At 52.1% G+C, this 22,838-nt stretch overlaps 1 protein-coding gene across 2 annotated transcripts; it reads left to right on the top strand.

The window, feature by feature from the left end:
• The first annotated feature begins 8,603 nt into the window (after positions 1 to 8,603).
• Positions 8,604 to 22,821, top strand: NFKBIE (NFKB inhibitor epsilon). Of its 2 annotated transcripts, XM_088161313.1 has the most exons (7): positions 9,196 to 14,987; positions 15,890 to 15,986; positions 19,349 to 19,451; positions 19,942 to 20,173; positions 20,346 to 20,434; positions 20,698 to 20,946; positions 21,260 to 22,821. In XM_088161313.1, the coding sequence occupies exons 1-7, from the start codon at positions 14,906 to 14,908 to the stop codon at positions 21,323 to 21,325; spliced, it is 918 nt and encodes a 305-aa protein (XP_088017439.1). In that variant the 5' UTR covers positions 9,196 to 14,905; the 3' UTR covers positions 21,326 to 22,821. The 2 variants fall into 2 exon arrangements, with proteins under 2 accessions (XP_014733604.1, XP_088017439.1); XM_014878118.2 differs by lacking the exons at positions 9,196 to 14,987; positions 15,890 to 15,986 and adding an exon at positions 8,604 to 9,103.
• The last annotated feature ends 17 nt before the right edge of the window (positions 22,822 to 22,838 follow it).

Genomic DNA, 22,838 nt, shown 5'->3' on the forward strand with positions numbered 1-22,838 from the left:
TTCTCAACTAGCTATTGCAGAGCCAACTGCAGCTTATTTTTTCACAGAGCTAACCTGCTTGGTTACAGGGATGAGTGGAAAAGTCTCTTCAGACCCTCAATCTAAACTCACAGGGGGGACGCACAGAGTTTGGGAAGGGTCCGTACTTGTCAAGGTCTGGATATTGCAGGTACAGCCCAGCTTCCTTGAGAGTCAGAAAATCAGGTGTCTCTGCAGGTGCTTCCCCAGATCCAAACTGGGGAGAAGCATAAGCTGCAGAATTTGCTGGAAACTTCTCTTTTTCTGAGCTCTGAGGCTCAGCCTTGGCGATGGGATGATTGGCATACCCTTGTTCACTGTTTCCTGGGATGAGGAAGGAATGGTGTGTAGGCCTGATGGTCTCACTCAAGGAGATGCATCCGAGGGGAATTGCCAACCCCTGCTTCTTATGGGAATAGATGTGATGGCCGGGGGTGCTGCTGAAGGAGCTCGTCTTCAGAAGAGGCTGGGGATGTGTTTCCTCTCGCCTTTCCCCTGTTTCCATGGGAACAGCAGCAAGCAGGAGCAGCCTGCTTGGAATTCCACTGCCTACTGCTCAGGCACCCCCTGCCCAATCATCCCGGCAGACTTTGGCTCTTGAGGGTTTCAGACCCACCCTCACATGATGGATCCCATGCCTCCGAGGAGAGCTCACCCATGCATGTGTGTCATGGCAGAGCAAGGCAAAGAGGCACAATTCCTTAGCAGCACTGAATGTTATTCCATGCACACTAATAGACAGCTGTAAATAATTTGCATTCCTATATGCATTTCTGCTTTTTATAGATATGACCTCAGCTAGACCAAAGGTGCCTGAGGGATGATTGCCCTCCAGGAACAGCACTGGTTTTATCTCAAAATTTGTGAATACCACACAAAAAGAGCAAAGCAGAAGGGTGAAGAGGGGGGAAAGGTGGTACAAGTTTATGTCTTTGGATTTAATAGCCCATGGTGTCTTTTTCTCTAAGGAATTTGTCCATTCACTTTTTAATTTGTTTTGATTTTGGGCTTGTAGACGCTTCATGCATTCTGCGGCAAGGAGTTTCACAGCACAGCCACAGACTCAAGGAGCTTCCTTTGATGTGCCCATTCTGGGCTTTTTATACACTAGGATAAAAAGCCTTGGGAAGCAGGCTGCCTCCACCTTTATGGAGCTACCTACAATGCAATTTATCCTCCACTGGTGGCATCAGTGGCTACTGGTGAGCTAGAGGTAGAGTTTTTTTGTGTCAGGCATCTTTGATATTGGTCCTGGCAGCATATCTTGGAGCCAACACTGTCAAGCACATCACCAGCTGTGCTATTTTTGAGATGAGGTGGCACAAAAGAAGTTGTGTGCCCTGCTTTGTTTGAACTTAAGTTGTGTAAGTTCTCAGCCACTTTCTGAGGAAAACAGGCACATGGCAGATTTCAACCTTCAGGCAGGAACCCAAAGGTATGGCTGACAATGTGTAACAAAGGGCACAGGACTCCAGGAATGAGAGAAATAAGACTACACGATGCTTAGGCCTTTTGGAAACTAAAACAAGACGGACAGCATCCAAGATTGTGTTCTGTGTCATCATTGGAGGGAGAACCCAGAACTTGTAATTGCAACACACTGCCTGATCCACTCAACCCTACGTCTCTTGGGGTCAAGAGACAAAAATATGTGAGATTTCCCTCCAGTTATTCCTGTAGGTTTCAAGATGCTCTACTGGAAAATCATGTTGGAGAGCAGGACGTTTCTGGGATGGAGGCCTTTCTGATGTGACAAAATGGTTGAAAGAAGCAGGGAGGCTTTTAAGAAGACACAGCAACTGAAGCAGAGGTGGTGCCCTTACCAATAGGTTTGTTCTCCAGAAGCCCTGTATCTGCCACCCTGCAGAGACATTCATATCTGTTCCAAGCAAGCATAAAGCATGACATCATATTAGCAGGATTCGTTCACTTTCTATAATGCATCAAACCGCAAAAGGTCTCACTCTTCTGTCTCTAGTAGTTACAGAAAATAGCCTTTTAGTTCTTGCTTAAATATGTTATAGTTCTTATCCATGCAGCAAATTTGTGTTCAGTTTCTAGAAAAAATTTTGACGGAGGCTGCATTTTAAACCAGATGGCCATAGATAACCTATCCTTGTGCTGGTATTCGTAGCCTAAATTTAAAAATGGATTTTACAGCATCATATAGATATCTATATATATCATTGTGTTTAGCTTTATTTTTTCCAATAGACCAAGTGTGATCAAAACTCAGTCTTTTGTTCCAAAGCAATCGATGATTCCTAGCAGTGTGCTGCTTTTTGTCTCTTAAGAAGATGTGTGGCAGAGAATCCCTTCGTGTTAGGATGCAGGATTTTCTATGCTCAGAAATAAATGCCTAATCAATTTAGAAATTTCAAGGATACTTTGTGCTGGCTGCCTGAGCCTTCCAGAATGTGTCACTCCAATTAAATTACTCCTTTATTAATGCAACAAGGAGAGTGTGGGTGAAGGAATGTGCCTCTTGATCATGTTAAACAACATCCCTTTGCCACTGCTGGTCAGCGGTGTTGACTGTCTGGATGCCATCTACCTCTGCAAGCTTTGTCCTCAAGGAAATATGTGCCATTAGTTATGTTTGTGTCTGCTACACTCAGACTTCATATCTGCTGGGAGGAGATCCAGGTGTGCCTGTGTGGGAAGGAAACCTCCAGGGGTCATTAATTGGTGACTGGAGAGCTCATTTCTGTTTAGCATCACTAACAGAGGTACACATCATGACTGCAGTCCCCAAACACTCAAAAATCCTAAACCTCATGAAGTAGGTGGGTTTGTAGCTGCTGGTGTGGGGCACATTTCACTGAATAGAATTGCTGTCATTGAAAAGTCTTTGATCCCTGCTCTGATCCTTTCTTTTCCAACAGGCTGCCTGTATACAGTTTGTTTGTTTTCCATCCAGCCTCATGAGAGTCTATTTTGCCATCATCACAGCTTTTGTGAGGCTCCACAGAGGTTTCTGGGTCAGGTTAAATCACTTTCCTCTCTGCAGTAGCCCAGCAGGATACCCAGGGCCCTCCCTCACATCCCCCCTAGAAATGAAAAGCGGATTCAGCACTGCCCAGATGCTGTTTGACAGTCCTCAGGACATTTTGTCCAATATAACTCCAGAGCAGCAGCAACCACCCCAAGTGCCTGGAAACTGAGCCAAATCCTCCCTTGCCAAGTGCTTTGTTCTCACTTAAATTTTTGGCCCATCACCCCCTGAAAGGAATAAACCACAGAAACTAATGGCTCAGAGAATTTAGTCTATCTGTAGTTATGGTCCCGGGAGTCACCTCCCTAAAAGCAGAAGATAGGTTTCTGTTGCAGTTTGCTTTGCCCACACTAAAGGGTTGGAATTGACATAACCTCATCTGGAGGTGCATTCCTGTCCCACCAAGCTCTCCCTATGGACCTGGCAGGCATGGAAGTCGCTTTTCTAGGAAAGGGGCTAAAACCCACTGCATGCTTACGGGTCATTGTATAGGCCAGGTCTGTCAGTCTGGCCAAAGTCTTGGGAGACGACTGCAATCCTGTTTTATGTGTGCCCCATCACCTGGGCAACACAGACTTGGCCATCACTTTTTCATGGTGCCAGAACTGCTCTGTCCAATGGGATGGCCACCTGCTCCTGCTCAGCATCTGAATATTTCAAACAGCTCACTCACCCTCATCTCCCCTCTCTGCCACCCTGCTCACCCTCTCTGCCAGCCCCTGCCTGGGCTCCTCACTTGTTTTCAGCAGCGTGGCTCCACCAGGCCTGTTCCCAACTCACTCTGATGCAAGTGTGGAGAGACACAAGCCCTAATTCAGTCTGGCAGCTGGGAGGTTTAACTCTCCTGAGAGCAGAGCCGAGCTTGCATGAGTAATACCTAGCCACTCGGAGCACTGCTAGGAGACAAGGACTGGGCTAGTGGGGGTGCAAGGCTGCAGCGAGGGGCTGAGGTGATGCAGAAAGCAACTCAAGCAGAATCAACATAAAAATGAAAGTTAACCCATCCTCCCTTCTACCAGCCATCAGGTCCAGAGTGGCAATGCCGAAGCCCAGGAGCAGCACTGGCAGCATCTGTCCTGTGCTCTCTGGCAAGGGGAGCTGAGGGATGCTTGGGTGGGTTGAGGTTTTTGTTTTGTCTTGGGCAGTCTCTGCCAGATGAACTGTACTTAAAGAGTCATGAATAAATGATAGCCCAGCGATGGAGCAGTGTCTTCCACAGCTATTCCATGGGGAGGGAGGAGCATCCTTCATTGTAGTGATGTGGCCAGACAGAGGTTATCAGAGCCACCCTCTGAAGTGAGTCTGTCTCATCACTAGCTATAAAGAGAGCCCCAGGTGACAAGATTTCTCACCTAGAGCACAGTTTCACCATCTATTTAAGCATGGTTTGATTATCAGTTCTCCGAGACCATCTGCCACTCCCTCCCCATTCATAACCACATCTGCCATCTCCTTTGGGAGAGCTCTGAGCACACACACATAAATGTATAGCAAGGCCCATCAGTCATGCATTTGCCCAGATGCAAGCAGAGAACATTGCTCCTGCAGCCACCAGGCTGACAGGAATTACACAAGAGGGATATAATTTAGAATGAAGTTTTGTTAAAATATCTAGGGGTTTTGTTCATTCACTTTGTAAGGTCGAGGGTTTTTAGTGCATTTTTATACTAATCATTTTCTGTTTGTGCAAGAGAATGCTGTGGCTGAGAGCAGAGTGAGTTACGTGTGATCTCCATTCAAGGAATTAACTAATCCTCTTGTCCAACTTCCTACACAGCATGCATTCACATACACAACCACAGAAGGAGGTAAAAACTTTCCTGTTCACTGTGGGACTCTGAACAACAGTGGGAATCTTCTCAGGAAGGGCATTAGCTGGGCAGCTTGCCGACCACCTACCACATGTGGACAAACCTGATCTGCCCTGGGTTGTGTCAGCACAATGGCACGATGGCTCCCAGGAGTGCACAGTGGAAGTATGAGAGGCATCCAACACAGACTGCAAGAAGAATTCTGGCTGGAAACAATCAGGTATTGAAAAAGCAAGGAGATGCCCAGAGCAGCATCCCTGGGGAGATTCAAAGTGACCCTGTGACTTCAGCCAAACTTACCAGGAGAGGGCAGGAAGTGCTTTCTGGGCTTTCTACCCCAGAAAATGGGTACTTGAGGAGGACCTGCTTTGCAGTGCTCTGTTGGAATGCTTGGCCTTGCTTCTGGGCATAGAATCTCAAAAAGTCATGTTCCTCTTTTCCTTTATTGGGGCAGAAAGTGAAGTGACCCAGTTTGGTGCACTACAGAACTGACTTGCTGTCAGATACATGAAACCACAGTCAGAGCAGAGAGTCTGTTGTCTTTCCTGCAACTTTCATCACTCTTTCAGGGCTTCTGCTTCCCTTGAATGCCCAGCTCACAGACTGAGCTCTCTGAGCTGGAGCTGGAGCTCCAGACAGAGGTCCAGGTTGTTGCTTGGCGTGCCCAGCAACATCTCTGGTGGGGAGAATAGAAGGAGCTTCCTCAAATGGGGACCTAGCACCTTTCTTATGGACTCAGCATTTCTGATTCTGGGGATGAGGGAAAAAGGCTGCATCCCCAGGGAACGGAGCAGCTCAGTGCTCATGTGGGATGAGAGCTGTGCAGTGGACAGTCTGCATCGGGGGAAGGCAGCACCAGTCACGTTGCCTGGTGTGAATTACTGTGGCAATAACTGCTTATCACAATTTCAAGTAACCCATGTTGCTTACAAATGACAGGATTACAGGTGATTAAAGTACAATTATTTTTTCTCAGACCAGACACAGACTGGGTATAATTTCCCTTTCTCAGCTCAAAGAACAGAGAAAATGCTGGTGCCAGGCCAGGCCTTCATTTCATTTAGTCAATCAAAGGGCTGTGCTTGGGGAGAGGACATTATCAGGGACAATACCCGGGGGTCTGGGTAGCCTAGGGATTCCTTCCCATGTCCATGCTCTGACCTGATGCTCCTCGCAGCGCAGTGTGATGGGAGAGCGCTGGTGCCTTGAACAGCGTGTGCTGACACTGACCTCTAGTGGGAATAGATCCCTCCCTCGTTAGATTTTCCCTGCAGTTTTAACCATTTTAAGTGACACATATTAAGGGGGACTGGAGAGAACCAAGAAACAGAGCTTCGTTTTTAAAACCTTCAGAACTAAATCAGTACATCAAGATTTGTCTCATATCATCTTTAATTATCTTTAATCCTTCTAATATTGCCTTCAATATATTATATTGAAGAAAGATATTTATGCATATGTATATCTCTCTGTATTTAAAGCCCCTGAAAATAATGGAAGTCCAAAACTTGCACAGCCAGGCAGAAAAGTTCTCTGTTAGTAAGACAGCATGAAAGGGAGCCCAAGCCTTGCAGAATGAGTATCAGAAGGCAAATAATGGGGCAACGTGGCCAAGTTCCTCTTTCAGACTTTCCAGTGAAATTGTCCGAAAGGTTAATAGAAGCACACCCAGTCAGAAGAGGGGTGGCAGGAGGTGGTGCCTGAGCTGGGTGTTAGTGGGTGGAGTTGAAAGGTCAGAGCAGAGAGTGGCTGGCCATGGATGCCTTGGGGGCATAGCTGGTGTTAATGGGGCATGCCTGATCTCCCGACTCAGCTGCAGCAGACCACGGCACCACAGCCCTGGCACAGCACTAGCCAGCTCAAAAAAGCTTAAGGCTCACCTTAAGGAAGCTGCAAGATCACAAACTCCTGCTAAATTCACATCAGCAGCAGAGGAAGGCCACTTCCAGGGGCTACTTGATAGCCAGAGGTGTAACAAGACAGCTTGCAATGGACTGGACTGTAGAGACCCCGATGGTGAGTCTCGGATTGCCTCTTTCCTAGAGCTGGTCCAGGGCTTACTACTCCAGGTTCTGTGCTTTGGCTGAGCTGTTCCTGGACATGTGCTAGTCCTGAAATCAGAATCCACGCCTATTTCCCAACTGGAACAGCACATTGCAGCATAATCAAGGTGTGACTGATGCTTGATGCAAAGATAAGCTGCAACTAGTTGACAGAAAAATAAAAACTTTGTGTATCACCACACAAATTTGTGTTGATTTGACCATTTTATCTATAGGAAAGTGTACAAGAAACCATTCCACGATGGAGCTGCATCTGGTATGATACCAGAGAAAATGGCAAAGGCATTTAGGAAGGCAGCTGACGGATAACCTAGTAGTAGTTTGGTATGGAAAGCTGAAAGAATAGAAATTATGTGGGAATCAAGAAAAACAGCTACAGGTGGAGCTGGGATGCAGCCACCCATGGACACAGGTATATGGCCCAGCACTGGACAGAGCTGACAGACATGGGAGAAGCTCCTTTCCCTTAGTAAATGTAATCTTGCAGTGACACAGTGCTAGAGACACAACTGGAGACACTGAAACGCATCCTGAGCATGGGAGGAAAACTTATGACTGGAAGTCATTGATGTCAAAACAGACTTATCTGTCTCCCTGCTGCTGCTCTCACACCTCGAAACCTTTCTTCTTACAAACTCAAAGCAACAGCTGCAGTGTGAGATAGGGAAATATTTGTCACTCTGCATGTGGTTCCTGTGAGTCTATCCAGTATCCATCACCAAGCTTTTTCCAGGTAAGCTTCCTTGCAGGAGATTGTTCCCTTCCTCTCAGATGAACTGTAAGAATGGGCATCCTGCAGAGACAGGAAATCATGTCAAGCAAAAAAAAAAGTAAAAAGTGAAACTTATTTTAAAGGGTCAGCTGTGTTCAGAGCTATCTACTTTGTCTTTTGAGGAAAGCCCACTGCTTGGGACACTGGAAAGTAATTACATGACATGAAAGTAAATTACATGAGGTCTGTGCAGATCCATAGGAGTTTTGGCATTGGGAGGAGAGCACTGAAATGCAGTCTGGTCAGTCATTCACAGGCAGTGAGCTGGGCTTTCATTCGACCTTCTATGTTCAGCTTTGATCTCTATGTCTTGGCTGCTCTTGTGTGAGCCGTAGTAGCCACTCTGGGCTTTGAAAGGATTTCTATTCACCACACAGAAAGGTGGTGGGAAGCGGCTGCACCAAGAGGCTTGTGCAGCCAGCTACAGTGACCTCCCGGCTTTTCCTGTAAAGGCAGAACACACAAGAAGGTATCTTGTAGGTGGAACATTTTAATGTACGCATATGGGAAACGCAAACGCCTTGTTTGCACCTCTGCTCCAAGTGACATCCTCCATATTGTTTCCCACAGAAGAGCCTGTGCCTTCAGGCAGCACCTGCACACGCAACAGCATCCTCACCCACACACCGCCTGGTTGGACAAGCTCCCGCTCCCTCCCCTGCCAGACCTGCCTGCTATTTAAAGATCCCAAACCAGCCGGGCAGGGGAGGGGGAGGCAGGCCCAGGACAGCCCGGCACGCACTGCCCGCTCTAGGGAAGTGCAGCGCTGCCACCTCGCTGCCCTGCGCACCGCGGGGGCCGCCGTGGCCACCGCAACTTTCCTCCCTCTCGGCGCCTGTGCGGCTCCCCAGACAAAGAGGGCGGGGAGGGGCAGCCCCTCGTCGTGCCGGGGCGGGGCGGCGGCGGGGGAATCCCGGGCAGGCGGGCCGGGAGCAGCTGAGTCAGTCAGGGGCAGGAGGAGGAGGCGGAGGCGGGGTCGTGTCGCCTTAGACACTGCGCCGGCCGCGCTCCGTGGCTTTCCGGCCATGAGCCCCCCGGCAGCGGGGCCGGGAGCGGGACCCGGGCCGGGCAGGGCGGACGGCGGGCGCTGAGCCATGGCGCGGGCGGCGGGCGGCGAGTGCCGCAAGGAAGCGGCGGGCTGGGAGGGCGAGGACGGGCAGTGCGACTCGGGCATCGAGTCGCTGCGCTCGCTGCCGGGCGGCAGGGAGACCCCTGCCGCGGCCGAGGGCCCCCCCGCCCTCTCTGCCCCCGAGGAGACCCTCGCCGAGGCCGCCGCCGCCGAGGAGCGGCTGGATTCCAGCTACGGCTCCGGCGCCCTGCCCGAGGCTCTGCCCGGGCTGCCGGGGGCTCCGGGGGACCGCCCCGAGGAGCCTTCGGCCCGGCCCGAGGGGCTCAGCCGGCAGCAGCTGGAGGCGCTGACCTACCTTTCGGAGGACGGAGACACGTGAGTGACCCCCGGGGAGCTGCGAGTGATCGCCCCCCCAGCCCCGGGCTGCTCCTGGAGATAAGCCAGGCTGTGCTTGCCCTGATCCCCAGCCCTCTCCCGTGCATCCGTGTTGTTAAGGACTCTCTGGGCCCCTGTCCTAAGAGCCTCCCGCCTTGCCTTGGTGCGCATGGATGCTTGGCATCCAGGTTTGGGGGGATGACCCCCCTCACCCGCCCGAGAGGTGTCTGAGCCACGTCCAGCCGAGTGAGCAGGAAGCGATGCACCCCGGGCTACATGAAACAGGATGGACCCGCCATAGGAAGCCAGCTTCCACTTGCTATGGGACTGCTAGCAACCAGAAGAAAGTAGGGAGCAAATCAAGCCCCTCACCGTCTCTTCCCCACAGAATGCAAGGTTTCCTCCACAATAGGGAAGGCTTGGCTGCATGAGGTAGCACGTAAGCAAGTCCTGAAACAAGATTGGCCATGCAGGGCAAGACCTTGCGATGGCTGTGTTAGACGCTGCTCAACCGAGCAACCCAAGAGCTGTTTGTTCTCAGGTGGGAATCGCCTTGCTTTGCTAACTTGCCCGCAGAGCCGCGGCTTTTGGCGGAGTTGTGACGCACACTCCGATGTGGGGCTGCCCTCCTGAGCTTCTGTGACGGAGACAAGTGTTTCTCTTAATGAGGGGGCCTTCCCACATCCCTAATGCCCTCTCAAGGGCAGAGGCATCACGCCAGAGTTATTTGGTTTGGCTTCTGGTAATTACCTTCAGCTAATCACAGCGTTTTTTTCCTGTTGTACATTCCCTCGATGGAAGGTTTTCATCATGAGTGTGCACACAGAGCATGAGCGAAGCATTCTCACAGCTGAGGGCAAAGCTTTGCCCCAAAACCAGGCTAGAGTTTAATACTGAGTAATTGGTGCAAGAGGAAGAGAAACTTAGAGGCGCTGACATGATCAAGCAAATGTCTTCAGTAGTGAGAGCAGCAAGAAAGCTCTGTCTTTGCCTGGCAGAGCACATCTGGATTGAAGCTGAAGATGAGCTGGGAGACAGACTGAGTGTTTACTTCCCTGTTAGGAAGGAGGCTGTGCATCTGCTAATTAGCTCATTAATGCTGACTGTGGGATCTGTTCTGAGGATTGGCTGAAAGTCTCATGGCAAGCAAAGTTAGACTAAACCCAGCCTCCCACACTCCCCAGACAGGCTTTCTAGTCCTGTTCCTAACTACAAGCTGATTCTGTGGCTCCTCAGAATGGAGGAGCTTTGCTAGTTTTCCCAGCTGTAACACTAGAGCCAAGGTGCCCATGAAGAGAGACAGGTGTTTTTTAATCAGAGTGGAAGTAATGCTTCCCCCCAGATTTGTCTGTCATGGTGTGCCCAGGGCTCCTTGCTTGCTGTTTTATTAGTGAGCCCCATAGAATGCAGCTGCTTGGAGATGCTTTTAGTGCTTGAGGCTGTCTTGTTTGGTGGTTGAAGCCTTTTGCCTGTCAGACTTGCTTGGAGAGACCTAACGCAAACATCTTATTAACTAGGAAAACATTAATCAGTGGTGCCTTGTTTACTGTAGGCAGGAGAGGCTCTCAGAGCTCCCCAAATGGTTGCCTTTGCTCTTCTGTTTTCTCTCACTCCCAGTGCATTTCAGAACAGGAAATCTGTAAGGAGTGAGAGAGGGAGTGATAGCGCTGCTGGTTTACAGCTCTGGGCTCACCATGTCCACACAGGAGACAGGCTTTCCTGGGATCTACTCCCACTGCTGGGAAAAAAAAAAAACAACAAAACTATTCTTGTGGTTAGAGTGGTGAGGCTGTGGATTTGTGCCTCCGCTATTCTTGTCTCTCCTCCTGACCCTGCGGCAGAGGTAGGTGGCATTTATATTTAGAAGTGCAGAACATCCACCACTCAGGTCGATGCAAATGGAGACTGAGCACCCAGCGACTCATTGAACTGCCACTGGTTTTGTATGTGAAAACAAGTCAGGGCTGACAGTAATGCTAAAGTCTATGGTGCAATTGCTCATCCAGTGATGGAAGGTCCCCAGAGAGAAGGGATCAGATGGCCACAGGCTACATCCCTTTCATCCAGCCAGACAAACCCATCTTCTTTTATTCTTTTCATCTCTGTCAGCAGCACATTTCCTCGTGTGCCTTTTTTAAATGTCTGCCACAAAACAGCTCCAGGCAGAGAATTAAAATCATACAATCATTGTATTTCAGAAGACTTGGGCAACTACACTTTCCTGTAATTGTAATTTTGAAAATACAAAAGTTCAGGGGTTTTGGCCAGGTAGTTCCTGTTTCCCCAGATGCCCTGGCTGGTACTGAGCTGAGAGGAGCACTGGGCTTGCACAAAGGGAGTTGGCAAAAGTCTTGGCTCTACATCTGACAAAAATCTTCACTGTCCATAGCTCCCTCAGGCTCACCCACCTGTGCCATCTCAAGGTGTGCCTGTGTTCGTCAGCCTGGCACTTGTGGGGTAAGAACAGGAGGTGGAGGCAGAGGTGAAGAGCACGTGCTTGGCAGTTGGAGTGTCAGCAGGATCCTCCTTGGATACCTCCCTGCCTGCCTCCGCAGGAGAGGAGCGTCAGAGCAGGCAGGATGAAGCAATGGGGCTAAAACTGTCTCACCCTATGCCCAAAGTTAGAAGGAGTCTCACTTTGGCAGGAAGGAAGTTGGCTGACAGGAAGGATGGGGGTATGATGGCCAGTGAAATGCGTGGGTGCTGTCTTCCAAGAATTATTTGTCCAAATGTCATCCTCTCCATGGGTCCCTAGTACCACTGGCAGCCCCTCTGCCTCAGGGAAGTCAGAGCCGTAGTAATCAGGCACATTAGTCCCCAAGGGAGTGTGGCTCGGCTGTGAGGGCAGGAGAAGTCAAGCAAGAGGAGTGGGGTGGCAAGCGGAAGATGGTGAGTGCACTTTGGGCAGTGATCTGTATCCTGCTTATCGCGTGGGCTGGTAGAGAACAAACCCTGTGCACTCAAGCTCAAATGTCTCCTCCAAGCATCCATCTTTTCCTTGTGACCCAAAACTCCAAATATCTGTCTCTGCCATGTAAACAAGCACCTTTTCTGCTGACTTGTGTCCCGATGTGACTGCTCTGCGTGGAAGTGAAAGAGAGGGGCTTTCCAGCTGTAGGCCTGGCTTTCTCTGAGTGGACTGCAGGCAGGTTTATTGTTGTGCCCCAGCATCCAGACCATCTGAACCTTTGTGAAGATTCACTGAGGAATCCCTGTCCTTCCCAGCCCCACCTGGCAGATGCACTGTTCCAAAATCCTGGGAAAAGGATGGGTGTGGGACCAGCTCCTTCAAGGTGGAATGGGGTGTGAAGGGATCACCTGTTTTTGTTCCAGCATAAGAGAAAACCTCCCCGTTTCTTTGGGCTGATGTCAGCCTCTGCCAGTTCTGGAGAGGCAGAGTTGATTCATCAGTGTGTGAAGTTAAGCAGAATTTCCTCTCTCTAGGATTATATAGTCTATCTTAAAAACATGTTTTCCTATCTGCCCATGCTGGTCCTTGGGCCACACACCACTTTCTGCCATGGTGATGGAAAGGCTGGGGGCTGTGCCTCTGCAGGAGAGAGACTGTCGTCTGCATGGGGCTCCATATGCAAAGCAGTGCAGCACCTCTGCAGGGGTGAAGGTCAAGGGACCCCAGCTCAATCATAGAAGGAAGACCTAGGCCTTCTTCAGATGGAAAATGGGACTGTGTGGTTTTGGTTGGGTGTGTATTTCAGGGAGGGAGGGGAGTAGAGGAAGCCTGACTTCCTCCTTCCACCAGAGACAAGTGGTGCCCCATCTCCTGATAAGAAATCACGTGCCAGTGACTCGTGGGCTGAAATGCCTTAACAAGGGCTTGGGGACAGTTAATCGAGTAAAATGAGGGCCCCATGAAAGCTGATGTTCTGAACTCTTCACATGATGGTAGTAAAGGGACCTTCTTTGCCTGCAGAAGTTGTTGCAGTGTTGCTGAGCATGAAGGCTCGTCTTGAAGGGGCCAAGAGCCACTTCTAACCATTCGTTGGCATGAGCAAATCATAACCCTCTCAAGACACGTAGTTCTGGGCTGGAGATCTTCCCTGAGCAGGAGAATAGAGGTTGCCCCCATTCAGGCAGTGTGCCTGCTTTCTCACTGCTTGCCCTCCTGTACAAGGGTGTTGCTGAACCCCAGTGCCCTGTGTCCCTGGGAGAGTGCTCAGAATGTGACAGCAAAGATAAAGGGAAAGAAGGAAAAAGAAGAAGAGGACTGGAGAGGCTCAGTTTTAGGAGAAGAATTAAATAAGTCTGATGCAGAGAGCACACCTTATTGCTGGTCAGGCTGGGAGTTCCCTTGCTTTGCTGGGCTGGGCTGTTGCCAGCTGCCCAGCAGTGGGATGGCTATAGTTAAGAGGAGGATGGGGATGCTCTTGGTTTTACCAGAGGGTCTTCAGAAACCTTGCTTGATTGCCAGGATTCAAGTCCATCCCAAGTTATTGCCTAGCATGCTGCCAGTTGTGGAGCATTAGAGTGAGTGAGTCCTAACATGGGTCTCTGCCAGGAGGGAGATTGTCCTGTGTCCAGCTCCCTGTCCCTGAACTTTCAGTTCTTCCTCTGTGTGTGCTCAGGAGTCTGGTAAACAGGAGAGCTTGGTGTCCCTCTAAGCAAAGCCAGGCAGCTCTGCACAAGTTGCTTTGGAATGCCCCAGAAGTTGCTGGCTGCTGCAGGGGTCACACGCACAGCCTTGGCGTAAAGTGGGTAAGTCCTGGCAGCCTTCTGAGATTGTGCTTGCAAGATTTTTCCCTGTTTGCATGACTTCAGCCTGGCCTGGAGGAAGTTTCTTCAAACTTTCCGCCTGCTTAGGTTTGCCTCGGAGCTGGGAACAAACACGGGGAACTTCAGCACAGACGAAGGGAAAGAACGGCTGGAAATTTCCGTGTCCTGGGATGCAGAAGCCTGGCTGTAACAGATCAGCCAAGGTGGGGTGGGCTTCAGGTCCTTGCACTCTGCAGGCAGGCCCGACTGCTGCTGGGAAAGGGTTGAGCTCAGCTAATTTGACACCATTTTTTTTTTTTTTAATTGGCTTGGGTTTGGGTTTTTTTAGTATAATGTGAAAAAATGAGGAGTCAGACATGACTGTGTAGGAAGAGGTTGTGGGATCTGAGCTGTGAGAGTGGTTGCTGCTTCTCAATGAGCTGCGTGGGATGCTCTCTGTGTCACAGAGCTGGGAAGCCCCTCTGACTGGGGCAGATCCAGAGGTGAAGGGAGGTCCTGAAGTATCTTAGACCCAATGCTTGTGCCTCATTAAAAGAAAATCCTGAGACAATGAGGATACCTGTGAGGCTGTAAATGATTGCTAGGGTGTGTTGTACAGGCTCTGGCAAAGTCCAGGCGCTTTCTTCTTTTAAGAGGCTCTTCTGACCTCAAGATATCTCTTTGTGTACAGAAACTGTAGAATGTATTTGCCTCCCAAGGAGTCAGGTGTGAGTTTGTTCTGTTTGAAATGGACTGTCCACAGTCAATGGACTTTTTGGGATGTTTGCTGCTTTTATTGAAGTTATTCATCATGCTTCTCTGACGGTGACTGGCCCTTGCTTGGGTGGGCTGACCTGTTTTCTGGCTTGGCCCATCTGTGCATAGATAGTAGTATGGGACAAACCTCTTGTTTTGCAGGGAACGGCCCACATGCATCTAATGTTTAGTGCTTCTACAATCCCAGACCCACCATCTGCTCAGAAATGGAGCAAAACTCTCAAATGTGTGGGTGCAGAATCTAGAGGCTGTGAGGTCAGGGTACTTTCTTGTCCCCACCTCACTGAAAAATGAGGTGCCCACAGCCCTCCTGCAATGCTTCTCCTGCCTGTCTGCCTCCAGCTCCCTTCATCCTCAAGCACTCAGACCAGACCCTCTGCAGAGCACCCCAGGAGAGGTAAGACTGTCTCCTCTGCTCACCTGCTGGTTCCCCACCCCTCACTCTGGCCCCAGGAGCACCAGGCTGGGAAGCAGATCCTGGTGATCAGGAATGCTGAACTCAATGTGGCTAAAAGGGCTTTGCAGCCCTCTAGCTGCAAGCTCCCTCCAGTCCCATCCCAACCCCCCTCCACTCAAATTCAAGCTGTGCCCTTCCCAGGGAAGGGGTAATGAAAACTGCAGGGCAGGAACACAGAACATGGGATAAGGCAGCTGAGATCCACTACTCCCTCGGAGCTGCCAGAGGGCAGCTGGAACAGCTTTATGGAGCAGGGCAGCATTGCATTGGTATGTGGGGAGGAAGGAAAGGAGCCAGGCTGGGCTGGTTCAGGGCTGCAGGGCAGGATCGAGCTGTGCTTGCTAAGCCCGCTGGCAGAGGTTCATGCTGGTGGCTGAGGAAGCGGTTAGCAGTGCAGGTTACAGGGCTGGAACAGGAGAGCAGGGTAAGCGTGGAATTCCCCTGCTGTTTTCCTCCTCCCTTGCTCTCCTTTCTATTTCTACTGGGGCCATTTCCTCCCCTGAATAAGCTTCTCTTGTGTGAATTGTTTGCATGATTTCCTACTGTTCCACTCAGCCAAAACAAGGAGCTGGGAATGAGCTGTTGCTGCTGCAGACAGGGACCTTATCTAGAGAGGGAGAAAAACTTGTCAAAGCAAATTCCATTGAATGCTGGATCCCTGATTAGGGTGCTTCTGGGGTGAAATGGTGAAGGGAGAGGCTGCTTTATGGACAAGGTGTTTTGCTCTACAGATGGGGGGGGGGGGGGTCTGCATGGTCAGCTTCTTTTCTAGAGAGATGGAAAAGGATAGCCAGAGAACTGGTGGGAGACTTCATCAGTTCTGCTTTGTGTGCCAATGCTAGGTGTCACCCTGTTCTCCTGCCTCCAGTCCTCATGTATGGAAACTTTTCCTGCTGTACACTTGAAGTCACTCAGAAGTTGGAGATGGACAGCACTGTGGTAATGGATGCTCTCCTGTGCCTAAGCTAGGACCACTTTGGGCATGGCATGTTCATTCCCAGGGATATCCCCAGGGATAGCCCCAACCTCTCTGCTCCAGGGTCGTTATCTCTCTGATGATGGGTAGATCACTTTGTGCCGGGAATGTCCTGTGCTTTTGTGATTCAGGGTGTTGAGTCCCGGTATGCCAGGACAGAGCTGGTGAGCAAGTGGAAAAGCTGAGAATGAACCCAGTAGTCTGTGCTCCTGCTGTGTTTCCCTTGCTCACAGCTCCTCCATCCCTTGCCCTTTCCAAAACTCCCTGTTGCACTTTCTGACAGTTCCTGCTGGACACCCACCCCTGTGGCTGCAGCCAGGAGCACTGCAGGCAAGAGCATGGGGAGGGAGGGGGCAGGCAAGTAGAGGAAAATAGAGGAGAGATGTGCAGGCAGCCCGGGATGGGCGAGGATCTGAGCATAGCAGGGTGGAGGGCTTGTTCTGGCAGGGGCATGCTCCTGTGGCTGGGCAAGGAGAGGTTCTGGCAGCAAGCGGGTGCCTCTCCATCGCCGTGCCCTGGCTCTGGCACACAGCAGCCCATCAGCAGCTGGACCACGTGGCTGCTGTGACAGAGAGAGGTGTGCTTGTAGCCTCGGTGGAAAAAAGTGGAGACTGGCATGATGCCTGCACCTCAGGTCTCCTGGGTGTGAGAGGTTTCCCGAGTTAGGAGACAGTCGCAGCTTCTGATGGGCAGCACTGCCGGTGCCACAGGATGCCTCGGTGCACATGTGTTCATGGTGGGCTCCTCCCAGCCCACTGGCCTTGTTATGATCCCCCCAAGTAGCTCAGGTTCTTGCAGCTATTTCAGGAAGTTGAGTGCTGGTAATGAGGAAAGGCGGGAACGAATGCAGAAATGAAAGCCCAGGAGGAGGCTGCTCGTGGTTGGAGAAGGAAGGGGGATGGGGGAAAGCAGTCCTTCCAAGCAGGCACATCACAGCTGCAAGGTGAAAGCCTGAGCTCTGCCCAGGGGGATGGTCACCCCTGGTTGCCTCTGCAGCATGGATGCCCAAACTAGCTCAGCGTCAGCCTAGCCCCAAACAGTTCCACTGCCTTGTTGAGCTGCAAAGGCAGCTAAGCCAGGAAAAGTGAGGTGGCAGAGAGCTGCTCGGGGGTTTCCAGTTCTGCCGGGTGACTGCCCCACTCGTCCCCACATGATAGTGCAGTGTGGTGTGGGCAGTGACAGAGGGGCCCGGGGGATTCCTGGGGCAGCAGGGCTGTCAGCCGTGGGACACAACCCTGAGCACTGCTCTCTCCCCTGGGAGCCCAGCGTGGCTCTGGAAAGCGAAATCACCAGCGGTTTAAAGTTCATGCTGAATTGCCGTGGAAAGTCCCTCATTTGAGCAGTCTTAACCCTGCTGTACCTGAAAAAGGCAGATCCTGCAGCCTCTTCCCGCACGTGGTGCCTGGGAACAGGTCTGGAGAAACAGGGGCTGTCCCTGCAAGTATGCAAAGGACACCTCAGCAGAGGTGCTACCACAGGGTAGCAAAACCCAGCAGGGAATCTCCCTGCTTGGATCATACCTAGGCTAGGCTTAGCAAAAGCCTGATGAGAGGAGAGCTACTCTTACAGCTGATTGCCTTGTTCCTGGGCTGGGCCCCTTGGCTGTGCCTTTGCCCCATGGTCCACCGAGGGTGGCCAGACCCTGCCCATGCCCTCCTTGCAGCTCCCTTCCCTGCCCTGAAGGTGCTGGCAGTGAGGGAGCGCCCCATGGCTGTGCAGAAGCAAGCAAGTGTGGGTGGCCTCCCCTTCCTGTGGGGAATTCCCTGCTGCAGCATAACCTGGGGCTTCCCCACGGACAAAGCCTCTCCTGGTTGGGCACAGCCTCTCCCCTGGCAGCAGGGTGGAGAGGAACTGGCCTTGTTTTGCCTTCAAAATCAGGTTTCAACTGAAGATGCCTGGGGTCCCAGATGCTGGCTTGATCTTCAAGCAGCATTTGGGAGGAGGTCAATAAAGGACATTCCTGGGGACTGGCCTCTGAGCTTCTCAGCGCATTCTTGTCCCAGTGCAACCGGCAAAGAGGCAGCCCCCAGCCCCACTTCTTGTCTGCAATGCTTTAGGGCCAGGTATCGTTCTCCTGCCTGTGGAGGGATGCTCTCTATCCCCTGCATTGCAGGTGGCACCCCAAAGCTGGGCTATCTGGAGAGTGGGGTGTCTTGCCAGGGTTGGCACAGCTCTCACCCTCTGTCTCTTGACCCTGTCAGTCTCCATCAAAGCAGCATGGGTGGCAGAGCCCAGCCTTAGTTTGGAGCTGGTTCCTTCCAGAGACAGAGGCCACCCAGGGCCTCTAGTGCAGTGGTGAGGGGTCAGGAGGCTGAGCTCTTGCCTGCCTTGCTGTGAAGAGTGGGAGCTGCTGCCTGCTCCTCGCTGCTGACCACCGTGGCCAGGTTTGGCCTGAGGGGGCTGCCCTGTGGTGGGAGGATGGGCCTTTCAGTGCAGGGGGCCTGGGAGAAGGAGGTTGGCAGGGGGGACTGGAAATTCCCTCTCAGCTCTGCCTCTTTTATGTTCTCACTTCTCTTCTGACTGTGCAGGGGCCGTCTGGAAATTAAACATGTCCTTGGGCTGGGGGATTCTGGGGGGCCTGGCCACCCCATGGCTGTGGGGACCACAGTGGTTCCTGCTTGGCACCAAGCTCTGACAGCTGCATCTCTGGTGTCCCTCTGTGCTGGCGGGCTGCGTGCCAGCCTTGCCATGACAGGGCTAAAAGGGGGAAGGATGTGGGGGAGAGAAGAGGAAATCGGTGTGGACCGGCAGATCGGCTGGCATAGGAACTGTGCCATGCAGGTGATCTTGGAGCAGCCCTGGGCTCCTGCCCAGCTTTGACTGTTTGCCTTTGTGGAGGGGAAAGCAGAAGTACAGTGTGCAGCTGGCACTAGGGAACCGGAATTCCCCGGGCAGCTGCCAGAGCACAGACCTCTCTCCATAGCCACTAGATCTTGGACTCTAGGAAAGATCCCAGGCTCTTTGGACCCACACCAGTTGGAGGCCTGGCTTTGGGCAGTGCCAGGTTGAAACCTAGACACGCTGTGAGGTCTGAGGGAAGACCCTGTATTGCTTAGCAGGGACAGGAGGGTCTGTTTCCCATGGGGGTCAGAGTAAAGGACTGCCCTGTGGAGTCTTAGACCATGTTCCTGCCTTGGCCTTCTGCTGAGCTTCCCCAGGGAGAGGGCAAGATGGAGGACCTCCAAGCTGGAGGGAAGGAGACTGGAAGAGGCAAGGAGATTATTCCTTCATGCAGCAGGGAAGGGTCTCTGCTCCTGAGCATGACACTAAGAGACTTACTTTTCTTTTTTTTTTTTTCTCTCCTGTCACCATTAACCCCCTGTAGGTTGGTTCATCTGGCCATTATCCATTGTGTCCCAGCTGTAGCACTCTGCTGCATAGCTCAGCTACCCAGGGAAGTGCTGGAGATCCAAAATGATCTTTTCCAGGTATGCTGTTGTGATAGGCAAAAGATGGGAGGAAGAGAAGTGCCACAGGCTGTTCCCTGGATTGATGCTCAATCCATCTGCCCTTTCCCCAGGACCCCATACCTGCTTCCTGCAAAGAATGGTGAAGGTCCCCTGTATGCAGGGAGGGGAAGAAGGGAGGTGGAGATAGCTCCCAGCACTGTGGGTTGAAGGGTTTCTTTGCAAGGCCCCAGGAAATTGCAGACAGCCATGGAAGAGGCATGGCTTGAATGTGGCAGGGTAGATAACTTGGGAGAATGAGATCTGTCTCCATGGGGCATCTGTGAGCTGAAGTGCAGGGGAACAGCAAGCCATGTGACCCCACCAGTGTGAGCCACCTGTAACATCACAACAGGGATGGCGATGTCCTGCATGCAGTCAGCCTGTGCTGCCAGGCTAGCTCCTGAGGACTGGTGGGGCTCATCACACCTGGTGTCCTGCAGCATCCTCCCCTTTCCTGATTTCTCTCCAGACCCCGCTCCACCTCGCTGTGTACCTGGAGCAGCCCAGTGTGATCCAGGCACTGATCCGCAAGGGAGTGAACCCTGGGCTGCAGGACCGCAATGGCAACACCCCACTGCACCTGGCCTGCGAGCAGCAGCAGCTGCAGTGTGCCCAGCAGCTGCTGGAGGGCCCAGCCACACTGGACGGCACAACTCAGCCCCGTGGGCACCACCAGGACCTGCAGCTCCAGAACTGGCAAGGTGAGACCTGGGGATGGCGCAGTAGCCGAGCTGGTGGCCAGATTAGGGCAGAGACCATGAGATGTGCATGTAGGGACCCAGGAGCACAGCAGAATGGGAATGTGACTGGGTGTGGTGTGCCCCAGGGTGGTCTGGGCTGACTGTGGCTCCCTCTTCTGCCTCCCCATCACAGGCTTGGCCTGTCTGCACATCAGTACCTTGAAAGGGAACATCCCAATGATGTCTCTGCTGCTGGAGAGAGGCGCCAACATTGATGTTCGGGTAAGACTGGGCATGGTGTGATATTCTGTAAAGGCTGGGACAATGAGTCTCTCCTTCGGGCACTCCCTTTAGCAGGCACTGCTGTGAGACTTGGGATCACTGAGTTTTGAGAGAGTAAAGGTCCTTGAGAGGTTGTTGAGTGCTGTGACAGCAATCAGGGTGGGGACTGCCCTCTGCACCTAGTCAAAGGGGTGTGCGTGGGTGCTACAGGGCCCAGCTGAGGGGACCCTCCCACCCACACCCTTGTGATCTGTGGGTTGCAGGAGGGCACGAGTGGGAAGACCCCATTGCACCTGGCCGTGGAGTGCCACAACCGTAGGGCTGTCCAGTTCCTGCTGCACAATGGGGCATATGTGGATGCCCAGATGTACAACGGGTGCACTCCACTCCACCTGGCCGTGGGCCGCAAGGACGCTGCCATCGCCGCCATCCTCTCACACTCTGGGGCTGACACCCTGCTGAGGAACATGGAGAACGAGACAGCTCAGGACCTGGCTGATGGCAACGATGATGTGAGTCTCTGTGGGGGAATCCTGTGGCTCTGCAAGTGTGCCAGAGGGTGCAGGAGTTGGATGATTAGAGGGACCCTCCTAGGAGGAGCTGTTCCTGTCCTTCCCTGCATGTTGTCGGCATTGGCTCTGTGGTGTGTGGGATAATTGCCTTTTGCTTTGAGCCCTAGGAAAAGCCCAGATAGAGTTTCATGGGGCTTTCCTTAGGGACGTGGGAGGCTGGAGGACTGGGTGGGGGGAAAAATTTGGTCCCCTACCCCACTTGGTGAAGACAGAACCCTGGATGCTTACATGTCCATACCCTTGGTCTTTACAGCTCCTTGCCTTGCTGCCCTTCGATGACCTGAAGATCTCAGGGAAGCCTGTTGTGTGCTCCGAATGAGCAGATGGATTCCTTTGGCCTGTCAGGCTGCCTCCTTCCTCTGTGCTGCTGCCTACTAGGATCTTGCCTGCCTGCAGTTCAGTGGGTGCAGAGATACTTTGGGAGACTTATCCCACTGCCATTCCCCTCTTTGGAAAAGTTTTGTTTGCCTCAGGCTGCCTTCCCAGATGGAAAAAGGTGGCATTATGAGCACTACACAGGGGAAGCTTTTCTTTTAGAATCTGCGCACTGCAGCAGGACTGAATTTCCCCTCCCTCCCATGACTTCTGGGGATCTCCAGCATACACAGGGAAGGAGCAGGAGAGGACTCATTTTCATGCTGTAGGCTGGACAGAACATTGTCTGGCACCCCATCAGAATAAGTGTGGGGTGAGGAGAGCCAACACTCACTCTAATAAATGTTTGTTGTTGCTGTGGGCACCGGAGGTCTCGTGATCTAAGGCACCCCACACCCCACAGTGTCAGGAGGCTGTGCATCACTGCGGGGGCTTGGGGACATGCGGTCTACAGGGTTTTCCCCAGTCTGCCTGCTCCCTCGGGTCTTTCACACTGCAGAAGGTGAGTGGGAGCACAGGGCCTTCCCCACTTGCAGAGCATTTCTACTGCTTGGGGCTGAGGCTGCTTGAGGAACTTGCTCTATTCCCATGATGTCTTGCTGAGCATCTGGCTGCAGGGCTGGAGAAAGAGATGCTGAAGACCAGGTTGTGGATCCCTGCTTCTGCCATTGTGCCTGACACCTTGCTGCTTTACTGTGCTGTGGGTTCCCCTTTCACAGAGGACAGAAAGATCCTTCCTCCTCTCCTGGCTTGGAAGGGGATTAAAAAACTTAGGGTATGTGTCTTCCCTGGGATTTAGGTTCTCCCAGGCTGAAAGTGGAAGAGGTGGCAGCATTATCTTACCATCCCTCCTGTTGTTCAGCTCAGCACCCTTCCCTGCCACTTAGTTCTCCAGCACATGCAGTGCATTAGGCAATCAGCCAAAGGTGCTGTGGGAATGGAGGCACAGAGCTGACTTACCCCATCTCAGCCAGGAAAATTCCTCACTTGTTGCCTGGGAGCAGCTGCTGTTGTTTGGGACAAGTACTGGATGGTGCAATCGACCAGGATGCTCTAGAGTGAGCTTTTGTTCTTCTTCCTCCCTTCTTTCATGGGAATGCTGCCAGGAAAGCAGCGTAAGGACCCCCCAGGCCTTTGGACCTTGCCTGGTTTCCTCAGCAGTCCTGGGCTGGATTACTCTGCTTCTTTTGAATCTTTGCCTCTCACCTTCTGGCAGGGCCTCAACCCTGCTGCAAACCCACGGGGCGTTTCAAGGACACCTTTCACAAGGGACATGAGGCATTTCCAGGCAGCCCAAAGAAGCAGTGACAGAGGCTGCAGGGCAGTGTGGAGTGGTGTGGCCAGGGCTGTAGCTGGGAACAAAGGGAAAAGGCAGAAACAAGTGATCTGGGCTTTTTTGTTTGTTTTGTTATTTTAAAATAAAACTATTTGTTTTAAAAAGATGTCTTGTAATACAT

Source organism: Sturnus vulgaris, chromosome 3 (assembly GCF_052056855.1).
Source record: "Sturnus vulgaris isolate bStuVul1 chromosome 3, bStuVul1.hap1, whole genome shotgun sequence".
NCBI lineage: Eukaryota > Metazoa > Chordata > Aves > Passeriformes > Sturnidae > Sturnus > Sturnus vulgaris.

Bases quoted from the DNA above. Each gene is read 5' to 3' on its own strand.
- NFKBIE (XM_014878118.2), top strand. From the start codon at position 8,754: ATGGCGCGGGCGGCGGGCGGCGAGTGCCGCAAGGAAGCGGCGGGCTGG. The intron at 20,174-20,345 runs GTGAGACCTGGG...TCCCCATCACAG, and splicing joins GCAGCTCCAGAACTGGCAAG to GCTTGGCCTGTCTGCACATC. The intron at 20,435-20,697 runs GTAAGACTGGGC...TGTGGGTTGCAG, and splicing joins GCGCCAACATTGATGTTCGG to GAGGGCACGAGTGGGAAGAC.